The sequence below is a fragment of the Apiospora hydei genome, assembly GCF_038363865.1.
Source record: "Apiospora hydei strain CBS 114990 chromosome Unknown utg000007l_segment0_segment0, whole genome shotgun sequence".
Lineage (NCBI taxonomy): Eukaryota > Fungi > Ascomycota > Sordariomycetes > Amphisphaeriales > Apiosporaceae > Apiospora > Apiospora hydei.
The window spans coordinates 462,275-479,001 of record NW_027117366.1 but is presented as its reverse complement, the minus strand read 5'-3'; the positions used below and the strand labels follow the sequence as shown (position 1 = coordinate 479,001).

Below are 16,727 nucleotides of genomic sequence, written 5' to 3'. Positions count from 1 at the left end.
GAGACGTACCGAGATTATTCTATTGGTCCAGTTTGCTCCATGGATTATGTCGTTGATATTAGGGGGGATAGTATGGAGCTCGTCAGTTAACGGTTTGCTGATCTCACTGTAATAGCTAGGGATAATGTGGCCATAGATGTCTGGAATGAACAGCCGTATGATTACGCAAGAAGCCCCTGTCGTCCCGTGAATGATCAAGAAGCTAGTCCATCCAGTTACACCAGTGTTCCAGCGGAATAAACACCCAGAAGCAGTATTCCGATGGGATTGAGTTATCATTATTCTGTTCAATACAGAATAATCTGGTGACGGCAGCGTTGTTGCCACCAAGGCGTTATTCTATGTTAGTGATGGGAAGTAGTTAGCCACCGTACTTACTCACGGATTACGCCGTGCGGTGAGCTAGACACGACAATGCCAATGGAGTGATGGTTCATGACGACGCCCTCGTTCATTCCAGTTCATTCGATATCATAAAGGGGAAGGCCGTGGACTAAGAGGTGGCTCTTGTAGTAAGGCGGTCGTGGGACGTGGCAAGGTGCAAGGGGTTGGTGAATCTGACTGTGATCCTATGGGAGCTGCTTGCTGCTGCTGGGTTACAGTGCAGTCATGGAGAGACAAAATCGATACCGAGGCTATCCATCTGCGTTGGGTCTCCATGAGTGGGCATGCCAGAAGACGGACGACAACGTGCCCGATGAAGAGACCAACGCGTCGGGACTGGCGGAGGAAAAGGGTGCGAGTCAGCAGCCTCGGATCGGGCAAGGATGGCGGCTGCTGTCGTTGCCGCCCGACCATACCGCCAAGACGGAGTCGGCCGAGCGCTGCGACTCTATTTGATGACGATGGGCAAAAATCCAATTACAATGGCATGACCTTGGCACAAAGAAGAAGGAATGGTTGACGCGGACGAAGAAGAATGATTCATACCTCCAATTACCCCTCCAAGTAGCTTCCATGTCATTATGTGGCTCAACGGAAAGAGTCTCTCTCTCTCGGGAGAAAAAGCAGGGACGAGGGTGCGACGTCAGGCATGTAGCAATCCACAGCTCGCCACTAGGTACTAGAGAAACAAGCATGCGCTTGCTCGGGGTCCTACTCGGAGAAACAGAGCGGGAGAGCCCTGAAGGCTGAAGCGCGGGACGGGAGCTAAAAAGCCAAAACGAAACGAGAAGAGTCCAGACTTGCGTCAGTTTACTGGTACGGAGGCACAGACTCACAGCCACTGTGGCGACAACTCCCCCGTGGCGGGCGACGACGACGACGACAAGCTTATGTACGCACGGGCAGCACCCTGGCAGTTACATACTGGCGCGGCGGGGATGTGAGACACTGAGACGCCGCGTCAGGAGTAGAGTCACATCATCCAATATCCCGAAGCGAGTCAAGATCGTCAGGGCGGCCTGTGTCGCGTGGTTGGTCCTGGTGTTACGGGGGAGCGAAGCGGCATGGAGAGTTCTAGAACTTTTGGTGGCTTGGAAATCTACATACTGTATCCCCCGCGCCGGCCGGCAAAAAGTAGAATCGTCAGCACGTGAAGGTGGCAAACGAATTGAACGTCCTTCCCGCCAGCCGCTAGGTTAGGTGTTGACCGTCTTCGGTTACATCGCGAGCCTTCCTTTGAAGCATGGCATATGTAGCCTCGTGTTATGTGACGAGGTGGACTACGGTAGCACGGTATCATTTTGTCGGCTATGGGCCAAAATTTGCCTTTTCCCGACCCTGGCCCAATCTGGGGCGTCCCAGAACAACGGAACGGCGTGTGTTTCGCCAGTTCGACCGCTTGGCCAGCAGGGTGTAATCGGCAAACGCTGCCTCGTGATTGATCCGACGGATCTGCGGACTTATGCATTTGCTGCTGCTGCTGCATGCGAATGGTCAGCCGCAGCCGCGGGCAGGACCGCGGGGATATATGGATGGATGTGGTAGTCGGTTGGGAGGGGGCGAGTTCATGCTTGCTTGGGCCAGGGGCGGCGGGCGGGGAGTAAAGACCAACCTCGGGCGACGTTGAAGCCCATTCGTCGTCGGCGGCCCTCCGAATACTGTTCCAATGCCCCCAGTAAAAACGGCTCTGGAATAGGACAACGCATCTCAGCGAGTTCACTCATCACTCGCCCAACCATCTGTTCGTCCGGACGGTTTCCGCCCCGGACGACCCATGCCTAGCTTTCACAAGAGCTAGCCTAGCCTCAAGCCACTACCTGCACCCACCCGTTCATTCGGCACGGGTCAAACGGCGTGGCGGAAGCGGCGGAGCGCGGGAGCTTTTTTTTTTTTTTTCCTTCGTTCATTTCGCTTCTGGGAATACTGAATGGGAAAAGGCGACCTCGGTTTCGGACTGATCTACACATGGTATGGTGCCGAAAAGGTTTGTTGGGTTAGCATGTGGAAGTAACAGTGTACCTACCCTACTATGGACATACGACGTACATACTATGTTAGACCCGTGTGTCGGTCAAGATACCTACCTGGCTAGCAATAGGTTTTGATACATTGATATGAACAGCAGCAACCAGCTCGCGTAAGACAGGACAGCTGGCAACGTCGCGACGGGCAACCACTAGAAATGCCACGATGGCGGCATCTGCCAACGCCTGGAGAGATCGCGGGGTTTGGAGCCAACGTGCAGAAAAAGAAGAAAAAAGCACCGAACGCAGCGATGTACATATCATCTCCCTCCACCCCGCGGGTCTTTTCTGGTATATGCCGTCGGATGCATGCAAGCTGTCAGAAAACCGACTGCATATAAGTCATGCAGTGGTTGCTACTCTATTGACTCGGTGCAGGATGCGTCGGTGGGGCGCATATTGAAACGGGTTGTAGCAGTCTGAGAGGGATAGAGAGGAATAGAGAGGGAGAGATGATGGAGGTTCGCAATACACTATTTCTCATCCTGCAAGCAGTTCCCGTTCCGTAAAAGCAGGCAGTCATCGTGATCAGGGCCTGTTACCGCCTGCAGCGGAAACCGAAGAGCGAAACGAGAGAGCGATGTTGTCATCATGTGTAACACCGCAAGTCGGTGTATATTTGCCTGGAAACGAGGGCGGAGGGGTAACATGGCCCCGGAAAAAATCTAGGGGTCAAGGGTCTGATCATCTCAAAGTGGGCTCTGGCTGTTGCGGGAATCTCATCACGCACCACGCGCGTGCGTGCGCGCGCAGGGCTTGGTGTTTAGTTGGTTGATGATCTGATTACCTATGTAGGTAAGTATATAAGCTGGGCAAGTCAAGGATGCAACTGAACCTCCGTAGAGATCAAATCCATCTGGCGCCTCGAGGACGAAAAGGTCCGCGGCCTGTGGATTGGATTTGGCAATTCCAAACTTCTTCCGGCGACTTTGCACACTACGACGTACCTATTATCTAACAGCCTCGTTACTAGCTCACGACGTGGAGCAAGTATCCGGAAGGATGTCCGCGAAAAGAGGTCTGGCAGGTTGAGACTAGCAAATGGCTGGCCCGACCCCTAAAAGAGGTTGGATGAGGCTACCGGTATATCATAGGCAACGAACGGCCTCTCCAATATGAATGGGATATCAGCTCCTACCTGCCTGGGTGGCAGAGTACCTACGTAAAGTTGCAGTAGGTAACTCAGAGGGGTCAAAGACTCAAGACAGGGTAACCTAGAGCATGTAGGTACCGAGTCAATTGGCAATGGCGCAAAGTGTCAACCCCAGTACCCGGCTCGTTGGGGGCCGTTGGTTGACGGACCTGACTAGACGAAGCTGTCGTGGGCGTGAGATAGATAGGACTAGATGCCCACCGAAAAGTCTCGAAGTTTCGGGAGCCATCGCGAACAGACCTGCCCCCTACCAGAACACTCGATGCCTACCCGCCCACGAGGGATAAATGAGCATGAGCATGGGCATGAGCATGTAGCATTCTGGGGCAGTATACGCGCGATTGCGACACCCGCTTGTTTGAAGCAAATCGCAGCACCAACCCATCCCCATACCCATAAAGAGAGGGACATGGGCTTACGGGTTGAGAACCCCGAAAATACCCGCACTAAACAAACGGAGCAGACAGATCGATCAGTGCCAAACATGATATGATAGCCTACATACTTACTTGTCCGTATTGACATATCACCAGCAGCTCCTAGCCTACGTAGCAGAACGTAGCACCTACCTAACTTAGCAAATGCCGACAAAAGTGCGGGAAACAGGTCGAGAGAGCTATCTATGTACTGTAAGTCGGAAACCACCAGCGCTTGCGTGCCCCAGAGAATACGTAAGGAAGAAGACCCGTTGTTGTTTGGTTTCAACTACCTAGCCAGAAGCAAAGGGGAAAAAGGAATGATTTCAGGGTGCCCTGAGAAAAGAGAGGACGAGAGCCCACTGTAACGGGACCCGCTATCACTGAAGCGCAGCCAGGCGAGCTAAAGCCAGCTCCCCGCCAATCAGCGTCGGCAAGGAGCATTTTCTCCGACCCTTCTCTTCGCCGTGCAATTTGGGGAGGGCTGGAGACTGCAGCGGAAAAGGCAGCAGGACAGAGGTACAGCAGTAGCAGCCAGGACTTATCTGACCGTCAGGGAAAGCACAGTCAGTCAGTCAGTAAATCCTCCGTGTCGTTTGAAGCAGAATGCCTCTTCCTCTTTCGCCTCACGCGTCTGCCATGTCGCTCCTCACTCTGCCGCAGGGAACAACACGATCGTCACCAAGGGGTTTACGTACGCAACAATAACCCCGAATGCCTGCTCCTTCTGTCGCCTCTGGGTTGATCATTGGTAGTGGTTGGAAGTTGCAAGAAGCCCTGTAGCGGTCGGGTCGCTGCTGCGGCGGGTGGCGAAATTTGACGGACTGCATACCACTTACCTACATCAGCCATACAATACACCACACAACAGCACTCACACCCACTCAAGACATCCATACCGTTTCCGTACCGCCCCATTCTCACGTCAAGTCTGACAAGGACTGGACAGGACAGGACCGGACAGTCATATAAGTTAAAGCCACGTTTAGCCATACCACATCAGCCACATCTCAACATCTCTTTGCTGTTATGCCCCTTCAACATTTCATGTCGGCATCCTCCCTTCCCGGAGACGATCTTCTCTTCCTATCGCCAACCCTTACAGCTGTCGTCGTCGGCGCTGGCTTGACAGCTATTCATGTGCGCGGAGCATACCGCCGAATGCCCTGTCTGCGGGAAGAGGTATCTGGTCTACGTCCGCTTTTTGCGATGCCTTCCGACCGCCGCTACTCATTTGCCCCAAGGGCATCACCATAGTCACCGTTGACATGCACCAAGGCCAGTGTCCGAGTCCTGTGTGCCCCTTCAGTCGGACCGGAGGCTGCCAGGTGATATGACACCCAAAAGCTCGTCCCTATCTATCAAAAGTCCAACAGCGACACACCAAGAGCATTCGCAACTTCTAGAGCTTCTGGTCGGTGGGACTGGTCTCGACAATCTGATCCAGTCCTTGGTACTCGGGGACTTCGAACTCGTACTTTTTGGCGATGGATGGGGAAACGAACCTGCGGCATGTTAGAGACGAAGATGCCGGCGGGATAGTTGACCTGGCCACGAGCACACTTACCGTCCACCGACAAAATGACGACCCTGGAAATGCTTCACCAACGGCTTGGGGGCCGTCAGGCTGATGAGGAACTCCGGATGGAAGGAACTGCCCACGCCTGACTTGGGTGGACCTTCCTCGATATTCCAGGACGAAGGCGCATCGACAGAGGTCACAGGCAACTTGGTCTCCTCCAGGGCCTTGATCACGGCTGGGAAAGGTTCACGAACTTCGCCAGAGAAACTGAAGCCTTGGGATGGAGAAGAACAGTCAGTGTTTTGGGAATCTCCTTCGAAGCATAACAAACAAGACACGACAACACATACCGAAAATGGCGTCGACGATATGGTCAGTGGATTTCAGGGCCGAAGGAAAGTCTTCGACAAATGGGACATCGAGGTCCTCGAGTTGCTTAGCCAGTCGCTGGCATTGAGCTGGTCAGCCAAGGTCATATTGGGTGAGAATGTCGGGGTGGCGTTCTAGCGACAGAGAGGGCAAGGCACACGAACAGTGACCTGGGAATGTTTCCCAGGTTCGCTTGCGGCCACGGGTTGATAAGTACATGAGTGGATAAAGCACATGATTGCATGATACACGAGGACATGTATACATAGACTCGAGAGATAGGTGATTCGAGCGTGTTGTTTAGACAAGCAATCGAGAAACTTTTTTTTTCAAATTCAAGGTGGCTGAAACTGTGCGACGTACCTGGTACAGATCACTTTTGCTGCGCTTGGGGTAGTAGATGGTTGGCTGGTAGCCATAGTGTCGCAGGTGACGAGCAGCCACGAGACCGTCGCCGCCTAGATGTGCCTATGAGCTCCCTGCACTTGTTGGTTTGCTCTCCTCGGCGGCTTACCATTGTTTCCTGGACCGCAGGCCACGAGGACTCGATTGCCCTTGTTCAGGGGATGTACACGATAGACAACCTGGGATACGGAAAGCCCGGCCAATTCCATGAGCTGGTCAATGGAAAAAGCTCCGGTGCTCATGAGTTCCTTGTCCAGGGCTGCTGCCGCTTTGGCGGAAAGAGTCTATGGAAGTTCATTGGTCAATGCGCCGTTCACAGAATGAGGTGCGACTGTGAACAATATACCTTGATAGCCATGATGATCTGGTGTGATGTGGAGAGATCCTTTGGGTACTGGACAGACACGATCGCAATCGATAAAACGCAGGAAACTTAATCTTCCAGTATGAGAGATGAGTATCAATTGGTGCCCGAAGAAGAGATGTAGTTGAAGATGTCTGTCTCTTCGCACGTGCTGTTACATCTTCGGGAGTTGAGACTGACGTCACTTTGGTGTGGTGCGGGTATGCGTGCACTTCGAGGATGTATCGATTGTCTTCGACAAATGCTCCATTCGCAGCTGTCGATGGCGACCTCAGGCCTCAGTGCTCTCTGGAAGCCCCTCACACGTGATGTACCCAATTCAAGCACCAATCAATCAAACTCCGTTGGCCCACTCAAGGTTGCCGTGAAGCTCTTCATATGTTGTTCCTTCCTCAAAATCTTTCGTGGTGGTGTTCAATTAATACCTACATGAGTTGGCGCGTTCACACTTGCCTTCATTTTTCTGCTTCTCACGTAGGTTGTAGACCGGCAACAACTACCTGCCTACGTAAGGCCCAACCGTGATTCATACTTTCTAGCAAACTAGGTAGATGCTACAGTACCATAGCCAGCACAACATCAAGGGGCGGGACGAGGAGTCGATACATGCAGAGATCCATCTAACACTCGCAGCCAGCAAGGCCAAGCATCAAGTGGTGTGCGTTTTACGCAACCTTATTATGGTATCGGGTTGGAAGTGGGATTGATAGTCAGGGTGGGACAGCCGGCAGCGGGAGAGCTACAATCAAGCAACGACTCTATCATCGACGCCCTTCACGAGGATGGAAAACCCCCAGTTCCGGTCCAGAGGCTAGTAGACAAGGAAAGGGCTGCTACTGAACAATCAAGAAGACAGGTGCTTTGTATTAGCTACATATTCTCACATCAATAGAATCGACATGATGGATCAGCGCAAATGCCGAGGATCGCCTGCAAGCAGTGCCAAGGGTCCCCACTGACCGTGCTATGTACATCCTCCCGATGCTAACAATAGAGCCAGCAGTCCAACACCAGTGATCCCTTTAGAGGCTGTAAATGGTCTTTTATATAGACATAAATTGTACCAACAGATACACATAGCACGACATCAATCGACCTTGCCCTGACCTACATGTAATGAGCACGTGGCCGTCATAGGGACATATTCATTCGCAGTCCAATCTGTTATCTTGAAGCACCCACGACCCATAATTGCGAATTACTGTTTGGTAACGACTTTTAAAGTTAGTGGAACCAGGACCCCGCGTCAGACGACAGCACGAATTTGAAAGGGCCGGAGCTAATCGGCGGGGCAGGACTTCATTTCGTCAGGCAATTCGTGTGCCAGAAGGAGCTGCTGGTGGTGCCTCCAGCCAGTCTCCAGTCTCCGGTCTCCAGTGCGTGCAGAAAGAAGCGGGAAGCTTTTTGTTTCCCGACTTCCAACTGAATGAAACCCTCAATACCATCAAACCACCAAGCGGCATCATGATGTCTGCACAGCTCCAAGCGTCGGCCTCCCCCGCGGGGGCCGGCTCTGCCTCCTCGCCTTCCCAGCAGCAGCAGCAGCAGCAGTCCTCCTCGACAACCGCAGCTACTTCGCCAGCCCAGAACCTCGCCGGCGCCAGCAAGAGCCCCCACATTCTGTCGCAGAAGGACAGCAGCATCCTCTGGCAGCTGTTCGATAACGACGCTGTCCAGCGCGCCAAGGACGAGAACAAGCTGATCTTCTTGCATGTCGGCTACAGTGCCTCGCATTGTAAGTAGCGGTTGACCACCGTCGGCTCGTGTCCATAACCTGTCTGTCGGAACCTAGCTAATGACAAACTTCCACAACCCGCAGTTTGCTCCTTGACCATCCAGGAATCCTTTACGAACCGCGCCGTCATCCAGACCCTGAACAACCACTTTGTGCCCATCATCGTCGATAGAGAAGAGCGCCCGGACCTCGACACCATCTACATGAGCTACATCCACTCTCTCAATAGCGCTGCGGGATACCCTCTCAACGTCTTCCTCACGCCAGACCTCCAGCCCGTCTTTGGCGGCACATACTTCCCCGCACCAGGTGCGCAATCCGCCGATGCCGTCACTGATGCGGCCGACGACACCCCAGACGCTCCTGATTTCCTCACCGTCCTCCTCCGCATGCGCTCTGCGTGGGATGACAACAATGAAAGGACACGCCTCTACTCGGATGGAAGATCCAGCCTTGAAGTGCTCCGCAAGTTCATGAGTGAAGGGACCCTGGGCCCTAATGATCCTCGGGGTCCTGCCGAATCGGGAGACGTCGAGCTGGGAGAGCTGGACCTGGACCATGTCGAGGAAGCCTACGAGCACATGTCCAAGACGTTTGATTACACCTACGGCGGCTTCCTCCACATGCCCAACACGGCTTCTTCATTTTTAACTGGAAGAGTCGATGTGGCCCAACTGGAGGAGACGTTTGAGTACATTAAGAAGACGCCCAGATTCACGACACCCTCCAAGCTTTCCTTCCTGCTCAAGGCCAACCTCTTTCCCCAGGCGGTTAAGGATGTGGTGGGGAGCGATCTTTGCCACAAAGCCACCGACTTCGGTATCCAGACTCTCTTGTCCATTATTTCGGGCGGTATTCGTGACCATGTGGGAGGAGGAATCCACCACTACTCCAAAACTCGGGATTGGTCACTACCTTCATTCGAGAAGATCCTTTCCGACAATGCGCTCTTGCTGGGAGTATTTCTTGATGCATGGAAAGGCTTCAAGACGGGACCTGGTTCTGTCATGCCAGAAAAGCCGGTGATGGACGAATTTGGTGATATGGCATTGGAGCTGGCAGATTACCTAACCACGGCCCCCATCCTGCTGGAGAACGGAGGCTTGGCGACCAGCGAGGCGGCCGATTCGCGCAATAAGAGAGGCGATCAGGCTATGCGCAACGGTGCCTACTATCTGTGGACGAGGAAGGAGTTCGACGCAGTCTTAGGGGACGAGCGGCAAGCTGCGGTGGCCGCAGCACACTGGAACGTCAAGGAACACGGAAATGTCGACAGCAGCGATGATCCTCACGACGAATATCTCAACCAGAACGTCCTGCGCGTGGTGAAGAGCATGGCCGACCTGTCTGCTCAGTTCAGCATCAGCCAAGAGCAAGCCGCTAGCCTCATTGCTTCCGCTCGGTCGAAGCTGAAGGTGCACCGTGAAAGAGAGCGCATCAGACCTTCCCTGGATGCGAAGGTGGTGACTGCCTATAACGGTATGGCCATTGCCTCCCTGTCTCGCGCAGGTAAGGCTTGTCAGACTCTCGGTCTTGGCAGCCCTGAGAAGGGTGCTATATATTTGAAGGCCGCCAAGGACGCAGCTACGTTTATCCATAAAGAGCTTTGGGACAACAACACGAAGACCCTGTATCGCATGTACCACGCAGGCGCCCGGGCTGAGACTAAGGCTTTCGCCGAAGACTATGCCTTCTTGATCCAGGGCATCTTGGAGCTGTCCCAGGCCACTTCGGACGATTCGTGGCTCGAATGGGCCCGGCAGCTGCAGAAGGCGCAACTCAAGCTCTTCTACGACTACCCATTGCAGGGGAGCAGTGAGCGCCGGGCCGGCTGCGGCGGCTTTTACTCGACGGCAGAGGATGCGGAGCACATACTGCTGCGGGTCAAGGATGCTATGGATACCACCCAGCCGTCCACCAACGCCGTCTCAACGTCCAACCTCATCCGGCTGTCGTCGCTCCCGGGTGAGTCGGGGCAGGCGCGCTTGTCCCTAACGATGGCCAAGGAGACGATCAACGCGTTCGAGCCGGAGATGCTGCAGTACCCTTACCTTTTCCCGGGACTGCTGTCCTTGGTTATCCACTTGAGGCTTGGAACATCAAAGCACGAGTAGTTAGTTGGAGACTAGCTTTGGGGGGTATTGGGAAAGCAAAGTCCGTTTAGTTTACTCTTTTCTTCTTTTCCTTTTTGCGGGATTTGCATTACTCTCTCACATGGAGCATAGACGAATGAAAGTGTTTTTTCACGAATGGCGAAAGGGGAGGGCATCGATCGACATCAGGATTAGATACCTTTTTTTTATCATCCTTACCGGTTTTCCTTATTAGTAGAGGAGTTTTCTGGTCCATTGGGGTACTCATAGCATATACAAATCCGTGAACAAACAAGTTTATACCAACAACACCAGCTGTGCTTGTGCTTGTGGGTGTGCGTGCGTGTAGCTCATAAGAGGAAGGGACTTCGGGTACGCATTCTATGTCATCCAAGTTGCAGGGCACTTAATAGCAGGGCGGCAGGTTGAACAACTATGTGCATGCTCATTGATCCTGGCATATTAAGATGAGCCATACGCATGTGCGCAACTTACGCCGTGTCACCAGCATCCCAAAAAGAAGCTGCAGCAAAAAAAGAGAACAGAGCTCATTACCGGATTCGAACCAGTATCCCGATTTGCTGTTGCGCATTCTAAGTGAATGCTTAGAGTCGAGTCCGCGTGCTTTGCCGTTAAGCCAAATGAGTCCTTCCGTGATGGTGATGTCAGCGTTGGTTACTCGGCGATCATGTTATCTCATGCTATAACTTCAGGTTTCTCCGTTGATTGAGCAAATGCTGACCGGCTATATAGCAACAGTCGATGGTTAGTCAGATATCCGGATAATGGTGGCCAACGCCTGGTGGAATGTATGAATGGCTTACCTGAGTCACGATGTACATGGTTTCCACTATATGCTGCTGCCTCGTCATACCTGGCCATACTTGGCAATCGGGAGATACCATGGCCAGTCAGCTCTGGAATAAATCCCTGGATAGCTATCGACGGGATTAGGTATCTACCTCGCCTCATACCGTCGATCCCTGGCATTTGTCATTCGCCACGAAATCTCAGCCTCCTAATCACAAGATCCCCATTGCTCCAGTATAAGTTGTAATTAGAATGTATTGTTCTAGTCATTATTAATGCCTGTTGTTCTTTGATCTAGGAACTTTTCCATCTCAGACATTCTCGGACGTCGCCGCCTTCGTAGCTGGCCGGGCTGACACAAAGCGCTCAAGCGGGACCATACACTAGACTAGGAATACGCACCACCAAAGAAAGACGAGCGTTACCACCAAAGTGGCCCTATTCCAGCCGGCCGAACCTCCCTCCGCCGCGCTCGTAGACCCCCTTCCCAGTAACCCCTGAAGCTCCATTGCATGTCGACGAGTTGCTGTTCCCACCAAGCCAAACCTGCGGTCCCACGCCGGACCCCAGACTATTCGCCGACGGCTGCTGCGTGGCATTGGCGTCCGTGGTGAAGGGGTTGAGCGACTGCAGATTCGGCACGCGGCCCAGGAGCACCTCGACCTGCCGGAACGCGACGCTGGGCTGGTGCGCGGGCACCATGTGCCCACTGAACGCGACAAGCGCGACCGTGAGCCCGCGCTCCGTGTGCGCCGTGCCGTATACGCCCGCGCCCGCCGTCGTGTCCCTATCGCCGGGCGAGTGGTACGGCACGTAGAGCGGCAGCTCGGGCCGGCTGTCGAAGCCGCGCTTGCCGCCCCACGTCATGTTCTGGACCGCCAGCATGGTGCCGTTGGCCAGCAGGACCATGTCGAGCGCGCCGTGCACCAGCATCACGTTCTGCGTGTGCTCGATGACGTTGGGGATCGCGTGCTGGTTCGAGGGGAGCGAGTCGTCGCCGTGCGGGAACACTGAGGCCGACGAGCAGAGCTGCCAGGTCTTGTCCAGGGGCGCGTGCAGCGCCTTCTTGACTTCGGTCTGGTTGAAGTAGACGGCGGGCGCGCCTTGGGGGACGTAGTTGTCCACGCCGCCTGTGGGGTCGTAGGGGAAGGGACATCCGTCCGTGACGCGGTAGATGTTGAAGCAAGGGTTGAGCGCCGTGATGGCGTCGTCGATGTCGAAGAGGATAGAGGCGCACGCTTTCGTTTCCGCAGTCACGTTGCCATTCTCGGCGTCCGGTGCGGGCTGAGGGCCGGACGCAGGGTAGACGAGATACTTCTCCAGGTAATCAGCGTAGCCGCAGCTCTTGTGGCGATCGTGGATCTCCTTGTTGAAGGTCTCGTTGAGGGGGAACATGCCGGGGAGCGAGTCGATGAAGGGCACGGCCGGTACTCTCTCTGACACGGAGTCGTCCGTATAGACGCCGTCGTAGATCAACATGCCGCTGACGTTGAAGTACTCCTTGTCGTTCTGGTCCAACATGCCGCTGGCGATGTAAGGACAATATGCGCCGGCATAGCTCTCGCCCGTGATGTACACGGCGTAGCCTTGCATCTTGAAGACGTCAACGAAGTTCTTCCAGAAGCCTCGGAACTGGTCGGCGACATCATTTTCGTTGTTGGCGGTAGGCGTGCCGGTGCTGAATCCAGTTCCCACGGGTTGGTCGATCCAGACGACGTTGCTCAGACGGTGCCAGCTCCAGGGGTTCAGCGTTGGTGCGAATGTGCCGGGCATCCAGGTGACGGGGCCATTTTCCGCAAATAAGCCATTCATGGAAGAGCAGCCAGGCTGTAAGATGAAAGTTTAGTCAATATGACGCGTGGAGTGCACTGATTAGGTTATGATACTTACGCCGCCAGTGAACCAAATGACGATCTCCTTCTTGACGGCTGCATCGGCCGATGGGAAGAACCAGAAGAACAACTCTGATGAGTTGGATGAACCGATGGGAAGGCTACCAGCGTAGGACTCGCCTATGTCAAATGTAATGTTGGGCAGCTTGCTGCCGTCCACGGCGAATTCTGAGGTGTTTCATGTCAGCCGTCTAAGATACCGCCAAAGCCATGCGAGCCGATCGTACTCACTTGTCGAGTTGTCGTTGAGGAATTGGGAGCTCAGCTGTCTCTTGGCAACGTCATAGGGAGTTGTCTCCGTATGCATGGCTTGCATGTGGGCGTTCATTCGCTTCTTCCACTCTGCCTGGCGTGTCAAATGCATGGGCTGGTGGTGGCTTGCGCCAACCGCCGCTGCCAACGGCAGGACGCATGTAAGCAGGGACAACTTCATCGCATGCGACAGGGGGCAATATCAAGCTGATGAAGAAAGGCTGTCCTGGTTTTGATCTGCGAACGGTTTTCGAAATAGGCAATGTTCTAGTAAAAGAAGACCGCTAAAGGAAAGAAGAAATCGGTCGTCCTCGGATCATGCCTACAAGGAAATGGGCTTGTTATAGGTCCTGGTGGTCTTGTTCGTGCAGCATCATCACCAGCCCCTCCACATTTCTTAAGGTAGGTAGTACCTAGGTTAAGGTGATCGTCCAACTGGGGGAAGCTTTGAGACAAGCCGGAAGTCGCGGCGTGACGTCGACCATGGCAAGTGCTTATGCAGAACGCCCGTCGCTACTGCAGCGTCTGGCCGCTGGAAGGCCTTGCTCCTTCCTCATCAGGCAACAAATGTTTCTCATGTAGAATGCGTGGAAAGGCTTGAATGGCAAGTGCAGCTCCATCATCCATGGTGGTTGCAGATCTCGGTACGCTCCTTTCATTTAGAGCGAGTCATCCATTCCCGGCCGATGCAACGGTCCCCGCAAAGAAGGCCACCACTCATAAGACATGCCGTTCACTTTTATCCCGCAATTCCAGTCTCGCAGACTCGTCCGTCAACCAGAGATGACTCGGGAGCGGCTCGGAGCGCATGGTTGTTTGTTTGCTTTCCCCATATGTTTCGTTTCTCGTTTCACTTACACAAGTGCGTGGCCTGAGTAAGTAGCATCAAACACGGGCCGCGCAGCAGAGACCACTCTTTCAGTACAGCAAAAAATACGGCCACCTGCCTGCGTGTAATTCACTCAGGCACACGTAAATACTGCAACAGCGGCATGAGGGTTACATGGCTGAGGGGTAGTTACGCCGGGTAGTTCGCTTCGACAACGAAGTGTTCATGCGTCAGCGCAAGCAGGGTTACATCGTCAATTGCTTGTTGCGTTGCGATCGACCACGAAGCTAAAGAAATCAGTGGGCTGGTGGGGGAAGGAGAGAAAGCGGATGGCGGGCAGGCTACACACTACCGGCAGTGCTGCAACGCTTAGGCTAAAAGCCAATGTGCCCCTGTAGGAACTCTAAGCGACTGGAGAGATCAAGGGGCTTTTCAGATACGCAATACGCATTTTGATTCAACTCTCTAGATACATCGATATACAATTACAGTAATGTTCGACGCATTGAAGTGTACCAAGTATGAATGATTTGGAGGTGTTGAGTGAAGAGAGAAAAGGAAAGAAAAAAAGCAAAGAAAAGAAGAGAAAACAGAGCATGTAAGGGCTGGCTAGTACCGCCGTCTAAAGTCCAGAATCGAAAGTGACAGGCCCAAGCAAAGCAAGAGGAAGAAGTCGGAGAATATGTTGCCAGAGTCAAGAAAGATGCCCAATTAAAATCCCAGCCAATCAATCCCCCACAGCACTCACTCCAATCTCTACCCCTTTTCCCCTTCACGACCCCTCCGGTGTCTTGGTCGTCTTGACGACCAACACTGCCGTCTCCGCCACCGGCACCCGCGACGACGGCGTCGCGAGCGAAGCGTGCTCCGACGAAGCATTGCCGCCGGCCCCCGCCGGCGCGACGTACGGCGCGATGTCGATGCCGTCGATCCAGATGGTGTTCTCGGGCGCCCCGTTCAGGTAGTACTCGAAGCGCACCACCCCGAAGTTGCGGCGCGCGCCTAGCTCGAACACGACGCCCCACTGCGTCCACGAGCCTCCTCCCCCGCACTACTGCCGTCAACGATGTTATCGGCCCCGCGCTCCGCGACGACCGTCGCCACTGTCACGCCGTCCAGCACCGCCTCCACGCGCGCCTGGTTCGCGAGCGCGAACTTGAGGCTGAAGGACAGCACGTAGCGCTGCGGCGAGGGGGACAGCCGCAGGACGACGGGGCTGCGCAGCTCAAAGTCCCACCACTGCGCGCCCCAGTTGTCGCCGCCGTTCATGAGGTCCACGGCGAGCGAGCGGCACGACCCGGCGGACCCGGACCCGGCGTCGGGCTTGGTGATGTAGTAGTCCGTCAGCAGGGGCTCGAAGGCGCCGACCTGCCAGGGGCTGAGGCCGCGCTCGAAGCCGCCGTTCTCGATCATGACGGTGGGCTGGGTAGGGGTGCAGGTCGGCGCGCTCGAGGTGGAGGAGGCGGCACCCGAGTCACCTGGAACTCCGGAGGCACTGCCTGGGCCTCCTGGGCCACCTAAGCCACCAGAGGCGGAGGCGGTAGGTGTCGGGTCTACCACGGTGAGGATGGAAGAGGTTGAACTAATGACAGTGATGAAGCCAGAAGAGCTCGCGCCGCCGGGGGGAGATGACCCATCAGAACCAGTTGCAGTCGCAGTTGCATCAGTTGATACTGACAAAGATACGCCATCATTACCGCCACCACCAGAACCACTACCGCCAGGGCCTTGAGTAGGGATCAGCGAGCTGATGTTCCCAAAGTGGACATGTGACGGTGTCGACGAGGTGGTGCAAGTCGTGTCAGTCGAGCCGCCATCTGAATAGCTGCGCGACGGCACCACCGAAGTCGAGACCGTAGTGAGGCATGATGTATCGGAACCGATAGGGTCTGTTGGCGGCACGCTGGTACTGCTAATAATCACGGCCGTGGACGTGATCGACACCGTCGCGGTCACGGACGTGACCACGCTCGAGGTCAACGCCGTGCCGGTCGAGCCCGTCTTCGTGGGATAGACCGTTGACGACGTGTTCATGAACGGCGGCACGGGCACGGAGCCGCTGATGATGGACTTGGTCAGAGAGGCGGAGGCGGTGTCGGGTGCGCCCTTGCTTCCCCAACCTGAAGGCGAAGATACAATACCTGAGTTCGGAGACGTTGCAGTGGAGACTGAAACTGAGACGATCACCGAGGAGAGTATGGGCACTGATGCCGAATTACTCTTGCTATACGAAGCGCTCTGGCCCGGGATGCTCTGTGATCCTGAAGCGGTGTCGGAGCCTCCCGGGATAGATCCTGTCCCGCTGGATCCGGGGCCGGATGTACTATAGCTGGTGACGAGCGTAGTGACAGTCGCCCACGAAGAGCTAGGTGCCGGGAAGGTCACCAAACTGGATTCAGTCACCAAGCTACCAGGACCAGAAGCAGAGCCGGAAATAGAGCCGGAAGCAGAGCCAGACTCGGAACGAATCGGAACCCCA

The 16,727-nt window shown here is 54.7% G+C and overlaps 5 protein-coding genes across 5 annotated transcripts; 3 read left to right on the top strand and 2 right to left on the bottom strand.

Moving 5' to 3' along the window:
• Positions 1-609: 609 nt before the first annotated feature.
• On the top strand, positions 610-840 carry PG997_009203 (uncharacterized protein; the record flags this gene model as incomplete). The annotated part of the gene is made up of 1 exon (XM_066813518.1): positions 610-840. One exon carries the CDS (start codon positions 610-612, stop codon positions 838-840), a length of 231 nt encoding a protein of 76 aa, XP_066665480.1.
• A 4,539-nt stretch (positions 841-5,379) lies between these two features.
• PG997_009202 (uncharacterized protein) lies at positions 5,380-6,631 on the bottom strand (the record flags this gene model as incomplete). The annotated part of the gene is made up of 6 exons (XM_066813517.1): positions 5,380-5,482; positions 5,545-5,773; positions 5,850-5,946; positions 6,232-6,326; positions 6,383-6,557; positions 6,620-6,631. 6 exons carry the CDS (start codon positions 6,629-6,631, stop codon positions 5,380-5,382), a joined length of 711 nt encoding a protein of 236 aa, XP_066665479.1.
• Positions 6,632-8,101: 1,470 nt separating this feature from the next.
• PG997_009201 (uncharacterized protein) lies at positions 8,102-10,486 on the top strand (the record flags this gene model as incomplete). The annotated part of the gene is made up of 2 exons (XM_066813516.1): positions 8,102-8,372; positions 8,457-10,486. 2 exons carry the CDS (start codon positions 8,102-8,104, stop codon positions 10,484-10,486), a joined length of 2,301 nt encoding a protein of 766 aa, XP_066665478.1.
• A 1,227-nt stretch (positions 10,487-11,713) lies between these two features.
• On the bottom strand, positions 11,714-13,600 carry PG997_009200 (uncharacterized protein; the record flags this gene model as incomplete). Its single annotated transcript, XM_066813515.1, has 3 exons — positions 11,714-13,102; positions 13,166-13,335; positions 13,399-13,600. The coding sequence occupies 3 exons, from the start codon at positions 13,598-13,600 to the stop codon at positions 11,714-11,716; spliced, it is 1,761 nt and encodes a 586-aa protein (XP_066665477.1).
• A 444-nt stretch (positions 13,601-14,044) lies between these two features.
• On the top strand, positions 14,045-15,769 carry PG997_009199 (uncharacterized protein; the record flags this gene model as incomplete). The annotated part of the gene is made up of 3 exons (XM_066813514.1): positions 14,045-14,063; positions 14,990-15,152; positions 15,214-15,769. 3 exons carry the CDS (start codon positions 14,045-14,047, stop codon positions 15,767-15,769), a joined length of 738 nt encoding a protein of 245 aa, XP_066665476.1.
• Between the last annotated feature and the right edge of the window lie 958 nt (positions 15,770-16,727).